Source organism: Gossypium arboreum, chromosome 3 (assembly GCF_025698485.1).
Source record: "Gossypium arboreum isolate Shixiya-1 chromosome 3, ASM2569848v2, whole genome shotgun sequence".
Classification (NCBI taxonomy): Eukaryota; Viridiplantae; Streptophyta; class Magnoliopsida; order Malvales; family Malvaceae; genus Gossypium; species Gossypium arboreum.
The window spans coordinates 126,631,033-126,655,909 of record NC_069072.1 but is presented as its reverse complement, the minus strand read 5'-3'; the positions used below and the strand labels follow the sequence as shown (position 1 = coordinate 126,655,909).

Genomic DNA, 24,877 nt, shown 5'->3' with positions numbered 1-24,877 from the left:
TGGATCTACAAAAGTCAATTACCATGGAAGGTAAGCCTAATAATTGGAAATCCTTGTTTTCTCTTAATGATAGTTAAACTATACAATTCTTTCCTTTTGAAGAAAAGAATGGGGAATTTGTAATTAGGCCCCTTAAAAAAGTGGCTGATGAAGGATTTGCTCAGTGGTAGAATGCCACTGTTTGTCAATTTTTGGGAAAGGCTCCATGCCTTAGTCATTTTGAAAAACAAGCTAATTTGCAATGAGGCAAGGAGGAAAATGTTGAAATTAAGTTAATTGGGAAAACCTTTACTTGTTTTTTACTCCCAACTCAAAGAATTAGGGTCCAAGTGTTACAAGTAGGGTTATGGCACATTCAACATATGGTTATTGCTTTGGAAATATGGGAACAAAGGTTAAATTCTTTAAAGTTTGATATGCATATGACCCCTATTGGTATTAGGATGGTTAATATCCCACTTAAAATTTATTTTTAGAAGGGTCTAAGCTACTTGTTAATGCAATAAAAGGGCCTTTGTATACTGATAAAGAAATAGTTTGAGGCAAAAGCTAGATTAGGCTAAAATTTGTATTGAAGTGGATGCTAATATAATGATCCTAAGTAATATTGAATTGAAGCTCCGCGAGGGAATCTTTATTGATATCTCTTTTTGATGTTACATAAATGCCAACAAAGTGTTTACATTATAGGACCTTTGGGCATCGTGTGAAAAATGTCGAAGCAAGCCTATGGCCATTAAGAAATGGGCTACTAAAATTGTTGTAAGGGTACCTGAAGTAGTCATTCTTGCATCAGTACAAGTCCAAGAGAAAGCTAAAAGAAGAAGTGGAAGAACCAATCAGGAATAATGAGAAGAGATTTATCAAAGATAAAGAGAAATAAAAAAAAATGTGTTAGAAAGTGCCTACAAATTTGATCTTCTTAATGTTATTACAGAAAAGGTGGCAAAATCTTATTCACCAATAAAGACGAGAATGGTTACTAGTTGAGTTACTTACTTGAGGGTACAATTAAAGTTAAAAGGAAAATAGAGGAATCATGGGCAAGGTAAAGCATTTCAAAATGCTTAAAGGGGTAGGAAATCTCCCTCTAAATGAATATACTAGCTTGGAATACAAGGGGATCCAATAACCCCTTAAATCAAAGTAAGGCTCTTAGGAAAGTTAATAGATTAGTTATCTATTTTTTATGCATTTTGAAGCTAGAATAAGGTACATTAATGTTTCATTAGTGCTAGAGAGGGAGTTTGTGTTGGATTTGGCACCCTAAGTGTAGTATTTTTGTCTATGTACACTTGTATTTTTTTGAACAAATCGATTTAATAAAATTATTCATGAATTGCATTAATACCCTTTGTATATTGTCCTCACATGGCTTTTGTAGGTAAAACAAAATAGAAGCAAATATTAGTTCACTGGTTGTCTAATGTTTAACTAATACTAATCAGTAAGACAGATTATATTAGTTTATCAAGTCCAACTGGAAAGATGCTTTATCTTGGGCATAGGAGCAAATGACTCTCAAAAGATAGAGACATAGATGTGATTGATTGGACTAATAATACATCGAATAGGACCCAAAAAGAATAGATCCTGAATCCTTTTGTGGACTTATTTACTTGTGACATTCATAGTGTAACATACCTTAATCCTAAGTAGATGATGAAATATGTATGTGTGACTTGTATACTTTGATGTAAGTAAAAGCCTGAATTTAAATAAATAAGGAATTGAAAGTTGGTACATTAGGTATACGACTTCTACTGTATGTAACATCATTCACAATAAAGGAATTCATAACCCAAGAGATGGGTAAATGATATCCTCTCATTGGCATTACATGATAGGGGAAAAGTAAATGTGGCCACATGTTGTTTTTCTTTTTGATAAATGACTTAATTACTATATGATAGTAATTGACTTTTTATAAAGGAATATGTACTGGTTACCATGAGATAAAATAGGATTATATTGGGAGAACGAATTTATACTAAAGAGATTAAAGATATCCTATTAGGGTAATACACTTATGACAAGGTCATTGAACAAGGACTGATCGAGTAGCTATCGTAATTGTATGTTATTAGGGAGATCTTAGTCACAATACTATAGTGGAATGACTTCCTAACGAAATGAGTTTATAATTCATAAGCGAAAAGCTAGAACTTAATTATAAATCATTTAAGCCCTAATTTCATATTTCTAATCGGTCCCTCCGCTAGTTCATTGAAACCATAAATGAATTGCATATAGAATCAAATAAACAGAAATGAATAGAAATGATAAAGTTAGAGAAATATGTTACATTTGGAAATGGATGTGGTTTCTCACTAAGTATGGAAATGACTTGAGAATTAATTTAAGTTTTTCAAATTATTGTTTAATTAAATAATTGAAGTTCAAAATGTAATTAAATTAATTGGTCATTGTGAATCCGTTTAAAGTAGAAATTAAATATATTTTCATAGATTCTTTTAGGGTAAAGTTTTCATGATTTTAACGAAATTAGAATCGGATTGAGAAAAGAATTTAATTGGAAAAATTAATTTAATAAATATTTTCTATTTTGAGAAATAGAAAAACATATACTGGGTTCGATTAAATTATAAAATGTTGGGTTAAAAGTCCAAGAAGCATATATAATAAAACCTAATACAAGAGAGGCCCGAATCCCTATCATAATAAGTATAAGGGGAAGCACACCCTATTACTCATTCCTCTCTCCTGGTTCAACAAGGGGATTGGATTTTTCTATTAAATAGGAATTAAATGTATTCTACTAATTCAACTAGGGTTTTACTTCCTCTCCTTATAAATAGATAGCTAAGGCAGAGCTAAAAACACAATAAGTTACAGAAAACTTTTGTGATCTTGTTATTCTACCTGAAAATAGTGAGAATTTATTTCTAAGTATAAATTATATTTTTCATGAATAACAATTCTATCAATTTCTATAAGAGAGTGATTTACTTTCTTACTGAAAGTAAAAAATATATATATTTTTGGTTCTATGTTTGATTCGAAATTGTTCGAACCCACACTCCAAACAATTCATAGTACGAGAATAACGGAGAAGGTCATTCGGCTGAAAGCCGAAAATGACAAGGATCCGTCTCGCTCAAAGCAAAGATATTTTTCAGGAAAAGTTTATTGCTATAAATATCACAAACTAACTCGATTTTCAAAAAAATTATTTTTCTACTGTGTAAGAAAACTGTTATTAGACCATATTTTTTATAACAGTTTGCTAGTTGGAACATTCTTCACAATTATATTCATGCAACTATGGTAGAATTTATATCTTATGGAGAGAGAATTAGCAAGTGGATGAACTTGAGGCTATTAATCAGTTTCTCTATTGTTGGAAAAATTGCATTTTTATGGAACTTTGAGGCATATTATTAATAGGTAAATGTGGAAAGTTGAATCATAAAATTATGGTTTCATATTATACTACATGAGACCTTTACAAGGTATATCATATGCTCAAAATGGTTGAGTGATGAATGAGAAATGGATGCTCAAAGTAAGCTACTTGGAAATATTTGTTGAGGAAAAGAAAAGTTTATATCTCAGATTGGTTAAATATCAAGTGTAAGATGTGTTTATATATGAGAACCCTTTTGAAAAGTGATTGGATGACTAAGCTTGGAACTTTGCCTCGCGCGCAGGGGGTGTAGGTCCAAACCCGACGGGGTTGGGGCGCACTTGCACGACGTGGGTGATGCGAAATGTCTGAACCGGTAGGGCCCAAAGTGGGCTTGCAGATATTTTAGCCCAACATGAAATTATTTTTTCCTTACATAATCTGGTGTTATAAGGACAATTATCTTATTTATTTGATTCCAATCAATTTGATTTAATTTTTTAATCAAATTGATTTACTGGCTCCTTAATGGTAGATTTTGTGGAAATTTTCCAAAATTCCAACATTCTCAATGCTTATAAAAGACTATGAATTCTGAAGGTTTGAGACACTCCCAAAAATTCTCTCACACTAAAATTATGTTGCTCTAAAAAAACTCTTATTTTCTTCTCCGTATTTTTCAAACGTTCCGGTGATAAGAAAATGCATCGTTTGTTCATTGATCGCTGCAAAGGTGCTGCTACCTTGATCCTTGATTGTTGTATCCTGGGAGACATTCGACCAACGTTTCTCCAAGTACTGTAGGAGCAGCTAAATTTGTTTTAAGGAAACTGTTTTTTAATAGGCCTCAACGTTTAGTAAAATCTCTATTGTAACAGCCCGATTTTGGGGCTACTTGGAATAGTGGTCTCAGGACCACAAATCCAAAGTTAGAGAAATTATTTTATTATTATTTTGGAGTCATAGCATGTTTATAATAGTGCATAAAAAATTTGATGAGGTAATTTTGACGTTTGTGAGCCCAATTGCGAAAAATGACTAAATTGCATAAAGTGAAAAAGTTCTATTTTGATAGCTAAAGGTGTTATTTTATTAGAAAAGAAAAATTGGGGGATTTTGAAGGGCAATTAGACCCATATAAATATGTAGTCAAATTTTTCAAAATTTGTTGGGTTAGTGACCAATTTTGACTAAAATAGAAATAAAATAAAGAAGGATGATATCATCCCTTACTCATCTCTTTTCTCCACCAAAAATTATCCATTGAAGGGGGGTTTGAGGGCTTAAAATTTTCAGCAACTTGAAGCACTCAAAGTAAGTGATTTCCATGTCCTTTGTTGATGATTTTTGTATTTTTGAAACCCTTGAAACATGAGCTTTCAAACGAGGGGTATATCTTGCAAAATGGTTGAAGGTCTAGGATTTTTCCATAAGAGCATTTAGGGTGTTTTCTGAAATTTTATAGAAGAATATGAGTTTTAGTTGTGTAATAGACAATTTTTGTGAAATGTGTTACCATGAAAACACCTAAAGGGAGCATTTTGCACAAGTTGTAAAATAATTGATAAATGTGTGGAATAAAGAGAATTTGGGGTTGCTATAAAAGTAAAAAGAGTTTAGCTAGGCTTAAGATATAAAGAAATTTGATAAAAATCGATTTTAGAGCATATGGGTAAAATGGTTATTTTGCCAAAGTCTAGGATCAAAATGGTCATTTTACCGAAGATGTGAAATTTTAATTTCTTAATTTTATTTAGTGATTAAATGAGTGCATTTTGCTATTTTAGATCAAGAATTGCCAAATCCAAACCTAGACTGGGGGAAAACCAAGCAAATTGATTAAACCAACTAGTTGCCACATTTTGTAATTCGAGGTAAGTTGTATATAAACAATACAACTACATTACTAATGTATGTGTTGAATTGTATTTGAATTAATATAGTGTGAATTGCTTGATTGTGGAATTGAGATAGCATGATGATAATAGAGATAGTAGAGTTCTTGTTTGAACCTAGGAAATAAATCAGATATTCATGCCGTGACATATGGGTTATTGTTGGCTAGTGTAAGACATGTCTGGGACATGCATCAGCCACATTATGATAGCCAGTGTAAGACCATGTCTGGGACATGGCATCAGCATTGAGACGAAAGCTAGTGTAAGACATGTCTGGGACATGCATCAGCCTCGAGACGTAAGCCAGTGTAAGACATGTCTGGGACATGCATCAGCTACAAGATGATAGTCAGTGTAAGACCATGTCTGGGACATGGCATCGACTTGAGATATGAGCCAGTGTAAGACCATGTCTGGGACATGGTATCTGCACTTTACCCACGTCTGAGGCTTAATGAATATCCGATAGTGTTCCAAATGGTTCAACGGTAAACATTATGTTCTTAAGCTAATGATGAAAGTATAACCGTGTTGTGAGTGGTACAGGTACCTAATTGGTACGTATGAGGTATGAGCTCATTGATCAATATGTGACTAGTATGGATGGTCATGAGTAAGTTATTCCTATGCCTACCTTGGTATCATGAGCATGTGGATCATTGATAAAATATTGTTGTTGTGTACTCACTTATATGCAACTTACTAAGCTTTTATGCTTACTCCCTTTCTTTTCTACTTCTTTTCAGTGCCGCCTAACTAGCTTAATGATTCTAGAAGTCAGAGTTATCGATCACACTATCAACCGAAGCATTCGATATAGTTGGATTTATATTTTCGAATATGGCATGTATAGGACTTCGACTTTATTATTTGTGTATTTGAGAATTGGTCAAATGTGTTGGCTTAGGTTGGAAACCCCTTTAATCTGTATTAAGCTTTGAATGACAATAATATTCATTTTAAATTTATAAAAGATGCATTCTCATGGTTGAATAAATGTCTATTATGGCTGATTTAGTTATAGGAGTTTTACTTGTTTCGATATTGGTTGGCATTTGTATGGAACTATATATGTAAGGGTGGTAATGAGGCTCGATAAATATCCTTATACTGTCCACACGGATAGGCACACAGGCGTGTATCTAGGCTGTGTGTGACACACGGTCTGCCCCATGGGCGTGTGGTCCGGCCGTATGTCCTCTACACGTAAAAATTTCAAGTCAGTATGCATGGTAATAAACACACGCGTAGAGACAAGACCGTCTGTCTCAACCGTGTGACATTATGAGTATGTTGACGTCAGAAACAGAGTACTCAGGTTTTTGCACACGGGCTAGGACACGGGCGTGTCATGGCCGTGTGAAGGACACGGGCCAATGACATGGGCGTATGTCTAGTCGTGTGAAAACCGCTGTAGGTGTGAATTAGAAATTAATTATATATGAGTGTGGGACACAGGCGTCTCCCAGGGTGCTTAGGCTGTGTGAGCCACACGGGCCATCAGCACGACCATGTTGAGTTGGTCACAAGGGCGTGTTGCCCTTCCACACGGGCGTGTGCCCTGTTTTAAGGGCAAAATTTTCATAGTTGGTTTAAGGACTCGATATAGTCCTGAATGGTTTTCAACGGTCGATTTGAGGCTCGTAGGCCCATAATAAGAAGTTTAAAGTAGAAATTGAAAAAGTTTAATTTAGACTGAGTCTCAGTGACTTGAGATTGTTTGTATGCATGAGATCAAGTAACGGTAATGCCTCGTACTCTGCCCCGACGTGGGTTACGGGTATGGGGTGTTACATCTATTCTTCCTTTTGATTTCAACTTTTGTTATGGTTTTGATTGTTTTTGTATTTAACGAATTAAATATAAATAATTCTATTTATATATTTTTTTATATGTGGTTGTTTATATTTAATCATTTTGTTCGCTAATGTGTTTTGTCCAACATCTTTTGTTCTTAACATGTTGATAGGAAGTATTTGGTTCTTTTTGTTGTGTATGAAAGTAATTGTAGCCATGAAAGAACACCTTCTAAAATAGCTTACAAATGCTCGAGTCTAGTGTTAGATGTAGACCTTAGATTATTGTAGGGGATTCTAATGTGATATGCCACCCAAGAAAAGCTTATACTTTTATTGGTCTCAAGCCATCACCACATGTATGGGGCAATTCCTTGACTATATAAAATGTTTAGAGATAATAGAGCACCCTTTTATGGGTTCTCTATTCACCCAGTGCAATACGAGAATAGGCAATCTTGTTTCAAGGAAATTAGATAAGGTTTTGATAAATTATGCTAGGCTTAGCAATTTTCCTAATTCCACTATAGAGTTTTCTTATTTTAGATGTTTCGGAAAATGCTCTAGGATTTTTCAAAATCAAAGCAATTAGATTCAATCCTCTGAAGCCCTTTAAAATTTTTAGCTTATAGAGCAAACATCTGGAATATAGTAATATTGTGGAAGAAGCTTAGAATGCTCCATAATATCATATTTCTATTAAAAACTCTTTAAAAAATTGAAGAGATAAAAAGGAATTTTGAAGGAGTTTAACATGGTCCACTTTAGTAGAATCTAATAGAATTGTTGAAAATATATAGAATATTCAAACCCTAATGCTAAGTCAACCTAATAGTGGCTGCAAAGTTGTATGCCTTGATGGCTGATGAAGAAAAAAAATTGAAACAAAAGTCTAGGGTGCAATAAGTTAAAGATGGGATCAAAATATTACTTTTTCTGTAAATATGTCCCAATGAAAAAAAAAAGAGACACTCATTATAGATACTGTATGATGGTGAGGGAAAAATTAGATACCTTTGAACAAATCACAAAATAGATGATTGGTTTCTTGAGGCAAACTCTGATATTAGTGGACTCTAATATTAACAGTATACCAAATGAGTTAACGAGGGATTTGTAATAAGCATCAATGGTTGAGGATATGAAAGCTTTATTAGAAGCTCCTGCTACAATCCAGGAGATTAAAAATAGATTTAATTTCCAAACATAAAATGTCTTGTGGCTGAAGTTTTATAATCTTGCAAGTCATTTTGTGTGATGTTATTGAACATAAATGTTAAACTTAGACTAGTACTAATAAAACTTGAAAGTGCTTAGATGCTTTAAGATTGAAATTTTACATTAGATTAAATTTATATTGTTTTAGTACTATGTAAACTTTTTGTGAGCTTAGAATTTGTCAAATTATTCTTTAAGAATGTTTTCCTCGATGGTCGTTTATGTCTAAATATTGTAGACTAAATAATAGGCTTTATTTGAAAAAAAAACAAAATTCATGTAATTAGGTACTGAAATTTTATTGAAACATTTTTTAAAAAATTACACATATTTACAAGTATATGAAAGATAAATTTTGGTGGATTGTAAACACCAATTTTGTATTTATGTATAAGTGTATATGTTTTTTTTTACATTTAATTGCAAGACAATGAGCAAGACGTGCCTATATAGAGATTACAAACTCTTTTATCTGAACGTAAATTGTAAAATCATTTATAAAGATAGTGCATATTTCTATTTGAATGTTACATTAAAAGTTAGGAAGTTTTTATTTAGTGATTTATTTTTCAAAATAAAGCTACATATTTTATTGTTCATTTTGTTGTAATGTAAAAAATATTTTATAGGACTTATAACTATAATTATTTTGGATATACTTTTCTTTTCAAGTCTAGTTTCAATCTCAATATTTTGATTAAAGAATTTGGAAAATAGTGTTCGGATATGTTGGAAAAATCAACTAGAAAACAATTATTCTAGGTATAGTGGAAGTTTTAAAATTTTTCTAATATTGAGCCGTTTGTATTATTTATAGCAATAAACTTAACTAAAATACCTATGTTTTGTACGAGGTGGTTTAAAGTTGATCCTAACTTTCTACCAGATGACCTTTTTTGTTATTCTCGAATTACTAACTGCTTTGAGTGTAGGCTCAAAGTTTATCGAACCAATCACACAAAATGAGTAACTTTATTAACTTTCCTACAATTCTTTCTATAAACCAAAATTATTGTTCCTTACCATATTTGGAGCTGAAATTTTTACAACAAAATCTTTAGGCTTCAAACAATGTTGATATTGTGGAAGTATGAAAAGTTATCTATGAATATCAATCTATTTGGAGTAACTTATCTTAAAGATTATATTGGATCGGATCAAGCAATCGAATCCCATGGATTATGGAGATTAGACCGGGCTAGCATTAATGGCATATCTTCAATAATCCACTTTACATTGGTCTTTATTATTATATTGTATCTTGTTATTTTAGTTGTTGTTTTATAGGGGAAGCGACTGTAATTGATTTCTAGTATGTTGCAAGTCTCAAAACTCCTAATATTTTAGAGACTTGTATCGGTTTTGTAATTGAGTATTGAGAGCACTTATTTGTTCATTGTAGAACGCATTTTTGAGAGTGCATTTGAGAGAGTAAATAAGTTTTGTTTACAACCTGATTTAGATCTTTTGGTACAAAAGTGAGGTTGTTATATCGTGGTGTGATAGGCCTTGAATTATTACTTGTATTAGGTTGAAAGATAATAGATTTACTCACTGAGTTAGGCTTTGTAGACGTAGAGAAACCAAACTGCATAAACAATTTGTTGTGTTCTTATTTTCTCTCTTCATATAATAGTGCCAACTTTAGTGGCCATTGTAATGATCACTTCCATTCAAGCACTCTATTTCTAAGCAATTAGCAACTATCTATTTCAACAAAGGCTATTTATCTCATATTAGCTTTAAATGCTTATGTCTCCTCATTGTGGCAAGAAAGGAATAACAAGTTACATGGTTGAGGTTTGAGGCAATTTCACAATCTATGTATTCAATTGAAAAGGATGGTGAGAGATAGAATTATGATATAGCAAAATTGTTAGATAACCATTACCAACAAATATGTAGTGAATTGGATTCAAATGTAAATAAGAGTAGTTGTTTTTCTTTTGATGAATTTTTATGTAGTAAAATATTACTTTTTAATGAATAAAATTTTTATTGAGCTAAAAATATATAGCGAGTTTAATATATTATTTTCAAATTTGTTTATTATTAAAGATTCACAAACACAAATAAGATAAGATATGATAAAAATAAAATCATAAGAATTATTAATTCCATTGATAATGATGTTATAAAATAAGTTAGCAGTCAAGGTGTAGGGATTTGAATGAAAAAATTAGTCAAGGTCTAATATTGATAATGATAATGATATGAGACTCCTTAATTAATGTATTAAATTTAAGCCTTATGAATGAAAAAAAAAAAGAGCAAGGCCCTATTTAACTTTTTTGAATAATTTCATTATAGATTCTGATCATATCCACTCTTTTTGACACAATGCATAAAATTATTTACAGCCCTCCTCAACCCATAAATAGAAGGATAATGTGTTTCAACACACTCAAACCTCCGTCATCCTGCATTGGCAACAATGTCCATATCAGTCAAACTAAAAATCAATAAACCAAGACCCTATTTAACTTAACTTCGAACTTAGTTGAGGTCTAATATTGGAAGGTGTCAACTAAACCTCGTGCTACCTAAAGGATTTATTTCAAGATTAAAAATTATTTATCTCAAACCTTCTAAACTTGTCTTAGTAGTATTTTAATATGAAGTGCTTTATAATTTTTAAAAAAAATTAAGAGCTTAATTGTAATAAATTATCGTCTAAAATTTAAAATAGGTCTTTAAAAGGATAATTGCACTAGATTATTGCTCATATTTTTAAACCGATCTTTAAACTTTAAAATGTTTTAATTGAATTCTCAAAGTATTAGTATTGTATTGATCAAGTCATTTTATTAATCTAGTTGTTAATTTAGGCATTAAATGATAGTTAGAATCTAAAGTAAAATATATTTAAAACACCCAAATTAAAATATAAACATGTATGTACCTATCGCAAGGATATCTTTGATTTGATGTGTTAAAAGAACGATAGGCTCAATAAAATTTAGGGGGATAATTTGTTTTTACTAAAGTCAAATCCAAATTGTTTCTGCCGTAGGTGTACATGTGGTTGTTTCAAATATGTTTTACGCCAATTTGAGCTCATATTTAATACCAAGTTAACGACTATGATGATAAATAACCTATTGATATGATACTAATATATTTGACTTTAGAGACCACCTTAAAGTCTAATTGTAAGCTAAAGAATATTTGGTATAATTAACTTTACCGTTTATTGTATTAGATATCCTTAACCGTGAACTTTATTTTAAATTGGTCCCTAAACTTTAAAATATTCTAATTACATTCCCAAACCATTAAATGACATATCAAATCTTATTTAGCTAAAATTAAAATTTAAAGAAATAAAACATTATCATATAACTTTTAAAAGTAAAAACTAAAAGTTAAATAAAACTGAAAAAAAAAGAAAAAAGAGAGTAAACAATAAAGCTTCGTAAAAGCTTCAAAAATATCAAAACAAGGTTTTTAAAACATCCATTTTACAATATTTATTTTTCTTAAAATTTTCATTTTAAATTATGTCACATAAGATATAGCATGTCATTTAACAGTTAAATTAACGATTTTAGTAACAAGATGACCTAATTGATATAACATTGATAGTTTGGGGTTTTAATTAGAATAATTTAAAGTTTAGAAACCAATGAAGAATGAGGGTCATAGTTTACGAATATTTGGTGCAATTAACTCTTAACTTTATTATAACTTATACCCTTTTTCTCATTTTAGTACCTAAACTTTTTTGGGTTACAAGTGGTACCTCAATTACTTTTTTTTCAAATTGATATATTAGTTAATTAAACCATTAAATCTATTTTAAAAGTTTTAACCCACAAATTAGTACCTAAACTATTTTTACTTATTTTACAACAAAATGTTATACATGTTAAAAAAAATTCAACTAATTAATAAATTGCCACGTCATATAAATTTTAAAAATATTTTTATTCTTTTATTTTTCTCTCTATTTTTTTTACTACTTTTCTTTCCTACTTCTTTTATAATGTCTAACAATACCAATAATGCTCGAAATTTTCCTTATTGAGGTCGATACACTAGTGATTAGTTTTGTTTTCGAACTTCACTACTTGTTTGCTTGACTTGAAGGGATCCAAAAAGTTATTCCATCGATCAAAACCAATATTTTTAGAACTGGACCAGACTAGTTAGACTTGAACCGATTAAGGTATTGGTTCGGAGATAAGGGCTGAATTAATTAACCTATAAACCAATATAGACCAGTTAAATTGGTTTCTCAAAATTTTAAATATATTTTTTTATAAACTTTTAAATAATCTATTTGATAAAATTGAACGAATTGACCATATCGAGAATTAAGACTTGACTGATTTGACATCAAGTTTTGAAGAAAGAAAAAAGAATGAATATACACATAAACTTAATGATTTAACTAATTGTTGAACTAAGAGATATCGACTTGGAAAAAAAAAAGGTACTAACTTATGAGTTAAGTTTTTATTTAATAGACTTAACGGTTTAACTAACAAATGCATCAATGAGGAAAAATAATTTAAACATCACTTGTGATAAAAAAATTAAATATCAAAATGAAAAAAAATATAATTTAAATACCAAATTATAAATTAAATTTAATTTATACCCTAAATCCCTATTTGGTGTCCATTAAATGGTTTTTGGTCATACGTGGTAGAAAAGAAGAATTTATATTCAATACCCAATCAATATATAAATTAATGTAAAATGCTAAAATCGAATTTAGATAATTGAGGTGGAAATTATTATTTAGATAAAAGAAAAAAATTGATGTTACTCACATGATAACTAAAATATCCTACCACAGGTCATATGGTTTCACCTTACGCCTACATTCTCCTCGGTTCACTTCATTTACCCAAAAGCGCCACCAAATCGCGGACCCACTCACGCGCCCCCGCACTCGCCCCCGCCCCCCCGCGCCCCACCAAAATCTCACCTAATCTGCTCCCCTGCCGTAAAGTTTCATTTACACCTCTTCCACTCCTTGCCCGCCACGTATTTATATTCTAAGGGCTTTTACGTCATTTACTAGTCAATAGACGAAATTACGGAAAACACCCTACTACGTGCTTCCCTCTCCCGGCCTCAAAACATGGTATGACGTTTTGGGTTTTTTCGTACCCAATGTTCAAAAATGCGACCCCGTCTTCCTTGTGTAAGGCCTTGTTTGCCGCGCACATTTAAACTATCGAAATAGAAGCTTCTATTGCGTTTGGGGTTTTCAACATTTTATACTCCATCCAAATACGGTCTTGAACATGTTTAAGTTTTTATTTGATAAAAAAAAAGAATATGTTTAAATATTTGTTCAATTCATTACAATATTGAGTAAATGGGTAATTCAAAGTCAAATTTAGAACTAAATTAAGAATATTTTCTGGCGTTGCCAGATTGTTTTTAATATTTAAAAATAAAAAAATATTTTTACCGTTTTATATTTTTATAAAAATTATTGAAATATTAAATATATTTGTAAATCAAAATATTAAAATGATAAGATTTTTTTACCATTCATTTAGTGGCTTTTACAATTTTTATTTGATATTATTTAAATATAATAAATTGACGGATTATAATGAAATATTAGTGATAAATTAATTAATTTGTGTCAAAATCTAAAAGGCTGCAAGATTGCAAGTTGCAATTGTACTTTATTTGTTTTAAAAGTGTTAAAGTCTCTAAACTAATGCCACAAAACAAAATTCCCTTTTAGTTCTGCCAAACAAAATAAAAGGGAAAATATGAAAATTAGGAATTGCAATTCCTATCCAACTATATGTATTATGATATAAAAATAATAATTTATTTATACTTAAAACAAATAACCAAAATTTTTAAAAAAAGTATTGTGAAAATAGATTCCTTTAATTGATTCTTAAAATTATATTTTTGCATCTTTTATTAAATAAAATGTAAAATTATTAATCTGAAACTTATTTCAAGACTTATTTTGAATAATGATTAAAATTTTTATTTGTATCTAAAAATTAAATCAAATAAATTCAAATCTTGTTATCCATTCTTTTAATATCATATATTTTTTAAATAAATTGCAATAAAAAAGTAATTTAGTGAATTTTATTGAGTTGATTAACATTTATATGATTTAGTTTCTTTTTAATTTTGAGTTATAACTAATAATTATATAATAATATAATTGAATTTAAGCTTAAGATTCTAGTGTTCAAGTTCGAGTCCCATAATATGGAATGCCATGTGTGGATTCTCTCCTAATTATTTTGGGGTTCATATTTATTTTGAGTTAGGTTGGAATATATTTCAATTTTAAATTTGTTATGTTTAGCTGATTTTAGTTCTAGTTGATGGAATATGTATTACTTATGATTTGTTTTGTGCTTGTACTTACGATTCTATGTGTATTATCTATACCATATTTACGATTTTGACTGAGTTAGTGTTACTCATTAATCAAGCCATAACTGAGGCATAAAGTTACTAAAAGTAAATTTTTTATAAAACGTTATATATTATTTTTAGAGCAATTTATCTTTTTGTATAACATCTAGAAAAATATTTACACATGATGAGAATCAAACTCAAAATATTATGATGTTTATGTTTAATATCTCAATTTTATTATATCAATTTAAAAAAATCGTTATGTAAAAATTTTATCTATATTGTGGGTATGCTATAATTTAGTACTTATAGTTATAAACTACTTAAAAAATTAACTTGAGTCAAATTAACTTGTTTGTTTATTATCTATACTATTTATAATGTGTGTCGCCTACATGCCTCAACTCAATTGTGAACTTATCAAAAAATTATTTATTTTAAAAACAACCTATATTTTTAAGGTATTATTGTCTTTTATATATCTATTTAGAAAATTAAAATATATATGATGAGATGTCCTTATTTTTGTAAACAGAACTTTATTATTTCAATAAAATTCACATTTAATTTTTATTAAACTAATTGCTTAATTTTCCACCAAAATTTAGGTGATACTTATTTTAGATCTCATTTAAATTTTAAATATTTTAGTGTTGATCTAAGAGCTAAATAAATTAATAATAACGGAGATGATTTTATTTTATAAACATTTATTTATTTCAGCGTAATAAATAATTACGATTATTACAAGAATAATTAAAAAATAAACAAAAAAACAGAACAAGGAAATGAGAAGAAAAGAAAAGAAAAGAAGTGCATTGGAAATGTCTTAAATTCTTTTTAACCTCTCTCGGCTCAGCCGATTTGCTGCTTACCTTTCCCATCTTTGACTCTTCCCTTTAATTTTTTTATTTATTTTTAATTTATTTTTTTTAAAAGCAAACCAAAAACAACACAAAGCCCCAGGCTTTCCCTGCCGATTTTCTCTTTCTTTGCCTCCGCCGGTAACTTATTTCTGTCGGAACTTTCCGCTGTTCGCCGCCGCAGGGACACTTCCTTTTTGACCTTTGAGTGGTTGTGCCTTCAGTCAAAGTTAAGGAGCGGACTTCGTCGTTGGTGGTTATTGGAGACGGCGGATGGTAGGATTTTGGTGTTGAAGGAGCAGAGATCACGTTAGATCTGCTAAAGGAATTGTTTTTGGTTTTGGTTAGCTGTTTGGGAATGGAGAGTTAAAACGTGTTTGTTTTTTGGATGGTAAGCGTCGGAGGGAAAGAGGAGAGAAGTGAAGAGAAAGGAAGAGAGGTGGTAGTTGCTGATGATGAACGGAGCTCACGAGAGCGATCGTAGAGGGCGGTGGCGTTTTGGTAATTTCCTCACATGGAATGGCAGATCTTGTTAGCTACGGTAATGCACAACGTGACATCGACCAGGTCTTCCCTTTTCCCTTTCTACTTTTCTTCATTACTCTCTGTCTTTTCCCCCCTTGTTTTATACTTAAATTTAAGATTTTGTTTATACTTATATTTATTTCTCAATTTCACTTTCAAATTTCCCCTGGATTTTTCTGATCACGGGAAGAAACGAGGGGTAATTTCTAATTTGGTGGAAATTTTAGGATTTTTCTGCTACTTTTATGGAATCTATATGTGTAGTATTTGGTTTCTTATTTCTAGATTTTAGTAGGCTTTACAAAGCTAGGAAGAATGTCTTCTTTTGTAGCTAATTTAGGAAAATCTGAAGAATTGTGTTTGAGAATATTGAACTTTATGTTTTTTCCTGGTTAGTAGAAACTTGAGGGCAAAAATGGTTGACGACTTTGGTTAATAAAATTGGAAGTTTCATGCTTTATTAGGCAGCGAAATTAAAGACTGGCTTGAAGACATGCAGTCCCATAGGTTTTCCAAATCTGACGGCTATGCCGATGTGCTTGCCATTGTGCATTGTGCAAACAATACATTGATTATATATTAACCCTAGCTAAAATAGGGTGATGTTTATGAACATTAGACATATAAGTGTGTGTTAGTCAGGAACACAATAAGGGGTGCTTAATTGTGCAGTCTGATGTTTCACAGTTATCAGTTTATGGTTTAAGTGACTTGTTAGGTTTCTTGATCATTAAATTACTTTCTCGATGTTTTTATGCTTTTGCAAATTTTCTTTTGTAGGCATTAATAGCTTTGAAGAAGGGTGCTCAGCTTCTGAAATATGGTCGCAAGGGAAAGCCTAAGTTTTGTCCATTTAGACTTTCTAATGTAAGTTTGGTTCCTACTTTTGAAACCTTTCTGTTGCATTCCTTTCATGTGTGAATGTTACTCTTTTGTTCTTTGTTAGACAGTGTTAAGTTGAAATGTACACAAATACTAAGGGGGGACTTAATTGAAAACCCTGAATTAAAGTTCATTTGCTCTCATTATGTGGAAGTAGTAATTATATTGACTATGAGAATTACTAAAGTTACACATGATTTCACCGTCTGCCTTACATACTTTATCTTGGTAGGTACTATACTTTATATTTTATAGGCGTGCCACTCAGAAAATGGAATCAAGTATGCAGTGAATGGCTTTTACATTTTGCTATTATAGGACTCTGTTTTGTTTAAACAAGTAATGCTGTTTTACATTTTGCTTGGTTTTTCATAAATTTTTTGTTTATCTAACAAACAAATTTCTGCACTTATGAACTGTTTTCTTCCATTTAAATTGCAGGATGAAACATCTTTAATTTGGATTTCAAGCAGTGGTGAAAGAAGTTTGAAGTTAGCCTCAGTCTCTAAAATTATTCCTGGACAAAGAACTGTGAGATGTTTTTCGTTCTTTTCTACATATGCATTTAGAGTATCATCAGAAACATGCATACCCACTGTTAAGGTTGTTTATGATAAGCAGGGTAATGTACTAAGGAGAATTGAGTTGTTTTTCTAGAAACATGTACTTGTACTATGTTGGTGGAAGAAAAAAATATGTGAAAATGTTCTAGAAAAAGAAGGAAAAAAACATAGGTAGTTTATGAAGAAGTGGATGTTTTTTTTTTAAATTTTGGTGTAACTTTTTAAATATAAAGTTTGTAAGTGACCTTAACATTATTGTTTTCAATCTGTTTTAAAGTAATTTTCTTGATTGTATTGGTGTTTGGTTAAATTGGGACACTAACTTAGTCAGGGACTTGAATATTAGTATGGATATATAAACTCTACTCTTTGCTTTTTATTTATGTTACAGGATCTATTTTTCTTTCTTCCATGCTTGCTTTCTTCTCCTGAATTTATACTGAACTATCCTCCTGAATTCTCTATCAGGCTGTTTTCCAGCGGTATCTCCGGCCTGAGAAGGACTATTTATCCTTTTCTCTTATATACAACAACGGGAAAAGGTCACTTGATCTGGTATGTAATGGAACTTTGGTATTCTGTTTGTAGATAGATGATCAAGCATTGTTGATGTTTTTATCCCCTTGTGTATGTTTTTAATTTAATGTTTGTTTGGCTCCTAGATTTGCAAGGACAAAGTTGAGGCAGAGGTGTGGATTGCAGGCCTCAAAGCATTAATATCATCTGGTCAGGGTGGACGCTCCAAAATTGATGGGTGGCGTGATGGAGGCCTCTACCTTGATGTAATTCCATCTCCATTTGACTCCTTTCCACTAGTCTTTTGTGGCTTTTCTGTTTCATGAAGTGCTTTATATAATGATTCCTTTGTACACGTTTGAAATTTGACAAAGTTTTGCCCTTGAATTATCCATTTGTCATGAATCAAGACCAAAACTCGCTTCTCAGCTCCTGTTGAGCAAGAATAGAGTTCATATGCAGACACCATTACTTTGGTGGTTTGAAAAATTTTGTTGGCTTAGTTAACTTTGTTTGTATTTAAGGTTTCATTGCTTTATTCCTTTAGTTACGAAAATTCTTCCATTTATAGTCATAAAAATTTAAGCTTGATAGTATTCTTTTAATTATAGCTACATTTTAAATTGTGTTTACCATAAATGTTTATCGCTGATTGGTTTCAGGATGGCAGAGATCTGACATCAAATAGTGCAAGTGACAGTTCTGTTAGTGCTACTCGAGATATTAGCTCCCCTGAGGTTTTTGTCAGTTTTAACCCAAATACTTCTCCTAAGAGTTTACGGCCTGAGAATTCTTTTCATTCTGAAAGATCACATGTAGCATCTGAAGTCCCAAATATGGATGTAAAAGGATCTGGTTCATATGCTTTTCGTGTAAGTGTTTCTAGTGCCCCAAGTACTTCTAGTCATGGTTCTGCAGCAGATGATTATGATGCTTTAGGGGATGTGTATATATGGGGTGAGGTTATCTGTGACAATGCTGTGAAGGTTGTAGCTGATAAGAATGCGAATTATTTGAGCATGAGAGCAGATGTACTTCTTCCCAGGCCTTTAGAGTATAATGTAGTTTTAGATGTACATCATGTAGCCTGTGGGGTCAAGCATGCTGCCCTAGTTACAAGGCAAGGTGAAGTTTTTACATGGGGTGAGGAATCTGGAGGACGACTTGGCCATGGTGTTGGGAAGGATGTTATTCAACCTCGTCTTGTTGAATCATTGGCTGTTACTAGTGTTGATTTTGTTGCCTGTGGTGAATTTCATACATGTGCTGTTACGATGGCTGGGGAACTTTATACATGGGGAGATGGAACTCACAATGCTGGGCTCCTTGGTCATGGCACTGATGTCAGCCATTGGATACCAAAGAGAATTTCAGGTCCTCTTGAGGGACTTCAAGTTGCTTCAGTAACTTGTGGTCCATGGCATACAGCTTTGATAACATCAACAGGACAGCTGTTTACCTTTGGGGATGGTACATTTGGTGACTGGGCCATGGTGACAGAGAAAGTGTTCCATATCCGAAAGAAGTAGAGTCTCTGTCAGGATTGAGAACGATTGCTGTGGCATGTGGAGTGTGGCATACTGCTGCCATTGTGGAAGTTATTGTCTCTCAGTCCAGTGCTAGTGTTTCATCAGGAAAATTATTCACATGGGGGGATGGGGACAAAAACCGTCTTGGACATGGAGACAAGGAACCCCGGCTTAAGCCCACATGCGTTCCAGCACTAATTGATTACAATTTTCACAAAGTTGCTTGCGGGCATAGCTTAACAGTTGGTTTAACAACATCAGGGCATGTTTTTACGATGGGGAGTACTGTGTATGGTCAACTTGGGAATCCCTATGCTGATGGAAAAATACCTTCTTTGGTAGAAGACAAGCTTTCAGGGGAATGTGTTGAAGAAATTGCCTGTGGTGCATATCATGTTGCGGTTTTAACATCCAGGAATGAAGTCTATACATGGGGAAAAGGAGCCAATGGTAGGTTGGGCCATGGAGATGTTGAAGATCGAAAAACTCCAACTTTGGTTGAAGGTTTGAAGGATAGACATGTGAAATTTATTGCTTGTGGTTCAAACTATAGTGCTGCAATATGTCTTCATAAATGGGTATCTGGTGCTGAGCAATCTCAATGCTCAGCTTGCAGACAGGCTTTTGGGTTCACAAGAAAAAGGCATAATTGCTATAACTGTGGACTTGTGCATTGCCATTCATGCAGTTCAAAAAAGCTCCAGGAGCAGCTTTGGCTCCTAATCCTGGGAAACCTTATCGTGTCTGTGATTCCTGTTTTGCCAAACTGAACAAGGTTTCAGAAGCTGGTAATAACAGGAGGAATTCTGTACCTCGCCTTTCAGGTGAGAACAAGGACCGTTGGATAAGGCTGAAATAAGATTATCCAAATCTGCAACTCCTAATATGGACTTGATTAAGCAGTTAGATAGCAAAGCAGCCAAACAAGGGAAAAAACCGAAACATTCTCATTGGTTCGCTCTGCTCAAGCACCTTCTTCGTTTCAGTTGAAAGATGTTGTTTTGTCTAATCCTGTAGATTTGCGAAGGACAGTTCCTAAACCAATTCTTACGCCATCTGGAGTAAGTTCCAGATCTGTTTCACCTTTCTCAAGGAGACCTAGCCCACCACGTTCTGCGACCCCAATTCCTACAACATCTGGACTTTCTTTCTCCAAAAGCATCACAGATAGTTTGAAAAAGACAAATGAACTTTTGAACCAAGAAGTGCTTAAGTTGCGTGGACAGGTAAGAACGCTGTTTCTGGTGCTTTTAATATTGGTATTTTGTCGATGGGCCCTGTGGTTTATCAATGTAATTCTGACGATTGTGAATCTGTTCAAGGTTGAGACTCTGAGAAAGAGATGTGAACTTCAAGAATCGGAGCTTCAAAAATCCACAAAGAAAACTCAGGAAGCTATGAAAGTGGCTGCAGAGGAGTCTGCTAAATCTAAAGCTGCAAAAGAAGTTATAAAGTCGCTGACTGCACAGGTTATCTTCAGCTTTATTGTTTCTTTGAACTATCTTTGCAGATCTGTTCTTACTAAATTGCAAAACAATGTTCACATCTCATATGCATAATGGTTTAGTCAAACATTATTATTAGCTTCCAAAGATAATTCTTTGATTCTTTTCATTATCTTATGTGTTTTAAGGATTTTAAATTTCAGTGATTATAAGATCCTTTGCATCCACATTTTGAGATTTGGTATCACTTTGCAATCCTAGCCATATCTTTGCCTCTCATAATGCTTACAATGATTTATCTCTATACTGCTTCTCAGCTCAAGGATATGGCTGAAAGGTTGCCACCTGGAGTTTATGACACAGAGAACATTAAACCAGCATACTTGCCAAATGGCTTGGAGCCAAATGGTATTCACTATCCAGATGCGAACGGAGAGGGACATTTAAGATCTGAATCAATTGGTGGCTCTTTCCTTGCTTCCCCTACTGCTCTCGATTCTTCCACAATGAATGGCAATCAGAGCCCTGGCCAATTAATTAGGGAACCAACCGGAGCCAATGGTAGAGATGACCATTCTGGCACTAGACTGCTGAATGGTAGTGGGGGTTTACAGGCAGGTGGCAGTGGTGTGTCAGCAGCTGTTGATGAAAGGGAATCTGGGTCTTTTGGAGATGGAGAAAATAGTATGAAATCTAGAAATTCAGCATTGGCTGCTAATGGCAATCAAGTGGAGGCTGAGTGGATTGAACAGTATGAGCCTGGAGTCTATATAACTCTTGTAGCACTGCGAGATGGAACTAGGGATCTCAAACGAGTGCGCTTCAGGTACATTTTTCTATGTTCTCTTATATCTCATTATTTATGCTTGCTGTGTTTAAATACAACATCAACATAGAAAAAAGATGAACGAGAAAATTAGTATTTGTTGATTTAACATCAGAAAATGTAAACCTTCTAAGGTGTAAAAAGAAAAACAGGAATCAAAGGTCCATGTGGTTGATTTTTATGGATCTGGGATGTTTAAGTGATGTTCATACATGCAGCCGAAGAAGATTCGGAGAACACCAAGCAGAAACTTGGTGGTCGGAAAACCGTGAAAAGGTATACGAGCGGTACAACGTCCATGTATCAGACAAAGCATCGATTTCTGGGCAAACCGCCCGCAGATCGGAAGGAGCTCTGTCTCCAACTTCTCAAGTGTAAGAAAAGGAGGAAAAGCGTGAGCGTATTTAGTGTCACTGACAAGGTTAAGGAGCATGAAACCCCCTCCTTTTGGTCATCTCATTTTACATATTTTGACTCCCCCTCTATAATTTATTTTATTGCATTTAATTTCTAGGTCTTTTTCACAGATATGTTGTATTGTAGTATATATAAAATCATCAATTTCCAGATAGTCCAGGCAACAAAGGTTTTGTTCATTGCTTTCTCTATTGCATTGCATAGAGGTGATATTTTGGTAAAAAATCAAGTCCCGAATTCGAATTTCACATTTCACATTTCTTTTTTTTCAAAGAGTATGGCCCCATTTTCCTGGGAGCTGTAGAGTTGAAAAATTATTCCATATTTGACAAACCTAACTTTGAAACTTCATTTCATTATTTTATAATCTTTGGTAGGTTGGATTTAGTGTGCGTTTGGTTTTGAGGAGATACACAGTTTTCTATGTAAGATTTTCGATGCTATCTGTTGGGGATATATTATTTTGTATAAAAATTTACCCTAAACCCTTCCATTTTTATCATTTTCCCCTTACTATTTTTTAACTCATTTTAAATTTCAGCCAATTCAACCAAACATGGTAGTGTGTGTTAAGGAAACTTACATTCTCTTAGTCGTATTACTAGAGATTATCTTACATTTCGTCCGAGGGGAAATGAATGGAAAGGAAAGTAAGGGAAAATATTTTTTTTTTCTTCCTTTGTTTGGATAGAGTTTTTAATTTAAGAAAGAGAAAATAAGAGAAATTGAGTATCCCTTTTTACCCACAAGACAAAAGTTTAGGAATAATTTTATGAATATTTTTGGTGAAAATAAGTTAATGAAATTGTTATAATGGTAAAAGTTTATTATAATTAATCATTTCATTTCCACTATTTAACCATTAGAATTACCTTCCTTTCTTTTACAAGTTTTGATCATCTAAATAGAATCATATGTAATCATTAATTTATTCTTACTTTTCCTCTCTTCCACTTTCTTTTCTTTTCTTTAACTATTTTCAAATATTTTTATAACTAATTATATCTTTATTATTTTTAATGAAAATTGCTAAATACAAAGATTGAAAATTTAAAACAAATTAATAGAATAATAAGTAATTGATAATAAAAAATAAAATAAAAAACTAACGTTATCCTTTTATTTAAAATTAATGTAATAAATAAATCTTAGGGTTAATTATTTTTCAAACCATAGTAGGTAACAAAATCGACATTTAAAAATTTAATAAAGAATGGAAATTTTAAATAATCGACATTTAAAAATTTTAAGTATTTTATGAAATAAAATGGAAAATTTTAAAAATAAAATAAACTTGAGTTTTTAAATAAAAATTTTAAAATTGCCGTCCATAAGCAGGGTCAAGAGCCAACTGGTGGTGGGCAAGACGAACAGAATAACAGCCAGAGCCCGTCACTGATTTTGACTTGGTCTTTTTATTTATTTATTTATTAAAATTAAAAGGATTCACAAATTCTACACCCAAAAGGAGGCAAGCCGAGTAGCCGGTTCGTGGTCGGTGAGCATTGACTCACTACACCACTTGCTCTGTCCAACTCGTTATTACTTAGTAAAGAAGGAAAAAATTATTACCTCTCAAAAATTGAAATTAAACACCAATCTCAACTAAACCATGCTAAAAAGGTAGTTTGTTTCGAATAATCGAAAATAATAAATCTAAAATTCCAACTTTATTCAACTAAAAAATTGAAAATAAATGTAATGATTGTTGTTGGCATTTGACCCATAATTTCAATAAAAACTAAAAACATGTTAAACATTTTAAAAATGAAAAACAAGAGGGAATAGGGTTTAAGTTGGGTCATTCAATTTTGACTAAACCCTTGTAAATAAGTAAATTGATAAAATTGCAAAAATATTAAATTGTCATATGAATCAATTTTCCATATAATAATCATCTCACCTTTGCTTACCAACTCTCTACTAGACTTCTTCTCTTTTCTCTTCCTTTGTATTCCAGTCAAGCACGTCTTAACTGGGTACCCAGTTTTTTTTTTTTTTTTCCTTTACTATCTCAAAATTTGAACACAACCCATTAATCGATAGATGATAAAATTTAAATATAGAGTGAAAATCTACTTATGTCCATTCTTTTAAGGCAAATTTAAAATAAATAAATAAATAAAATCTTAAGGTTTTAAAATATACATCTACCACTATAATTTCAACAAAAATCCATTTACTTTTAAATTTTGATGCAAAACAATTACTCTTTTTTTTTTTTTTGAGATTATTCACTAATTTTTAGAAATGAAAATTAAGTATACCTTGGATTTTATTAACTAGATATTTTATATTTATTTTTGTTGGTTTATTTAATTTTAATAACTAAATAATTGTTTGAGCCATAAGTATTTAAGTTCGAGACTTATTATACATAATTATATGTGTTGGTTTCTAATTCTCGTCGTGTACAATTTATAGGTCTATTGGTCCTCAACGGATTACACTTCCTAAATTTCTCTTCAAGTGAGAACAAATAGTATCCTCTTACCCAACAATGCCATATGGGGCATGAGTTTAAATTCCAAAAAAAAAAAAAATGTTGAAATTTTTTTAGTAAGTGAAAGCCCTCTTCTTCTATAAATCCCTAGTAGCTCTCAATGGAAATTAGAACTATAATTCCCACTAAGGTCGATTTTAAGTCTAATGAGAAGTTTATCAATTATTAA

General features: G+C 31.9%; 1 protein-coding gene across 1 annotated transcript; it reads left to right on the top strand.

Moving 5' to 3' along the window:
* Nucleotides 1-15,396: 15,396 nt before the first annotated feature.
* Nucleotides 15,397-22,316, top strand: LOC108476018 (PH, RCC1 and FYVE domains-containing protein 1-like). The gene is given in 13 exon segments (XM_017778064.2): nucleotides 15,397-16,069; nucleotides 16,808-16,894; nucleotides 17,351-17,440; nucleotides 17,941-18,027; nucleotides 18,135-18,254; nucleotides 18,651-19,467; nucleotides 19,470-20,216; nucleotides 20,219-20,356; nucleotides 20,359-20,451; nucleotides 20,454-20,743; nucleotides 20,840-20,986; nucleotides 21,280-21,788; nucleotides 22,007-22,316. Coding segments are annotated over 13 exon segments (3,333 nt in total). The 5' UTR covers nucleotides 15,397-16,021; the 3' UTR covers nucleotides 22,167-22,316.
* Nucleotides 22,317-24,877: the final 2,561 nt, after the last annotated feature.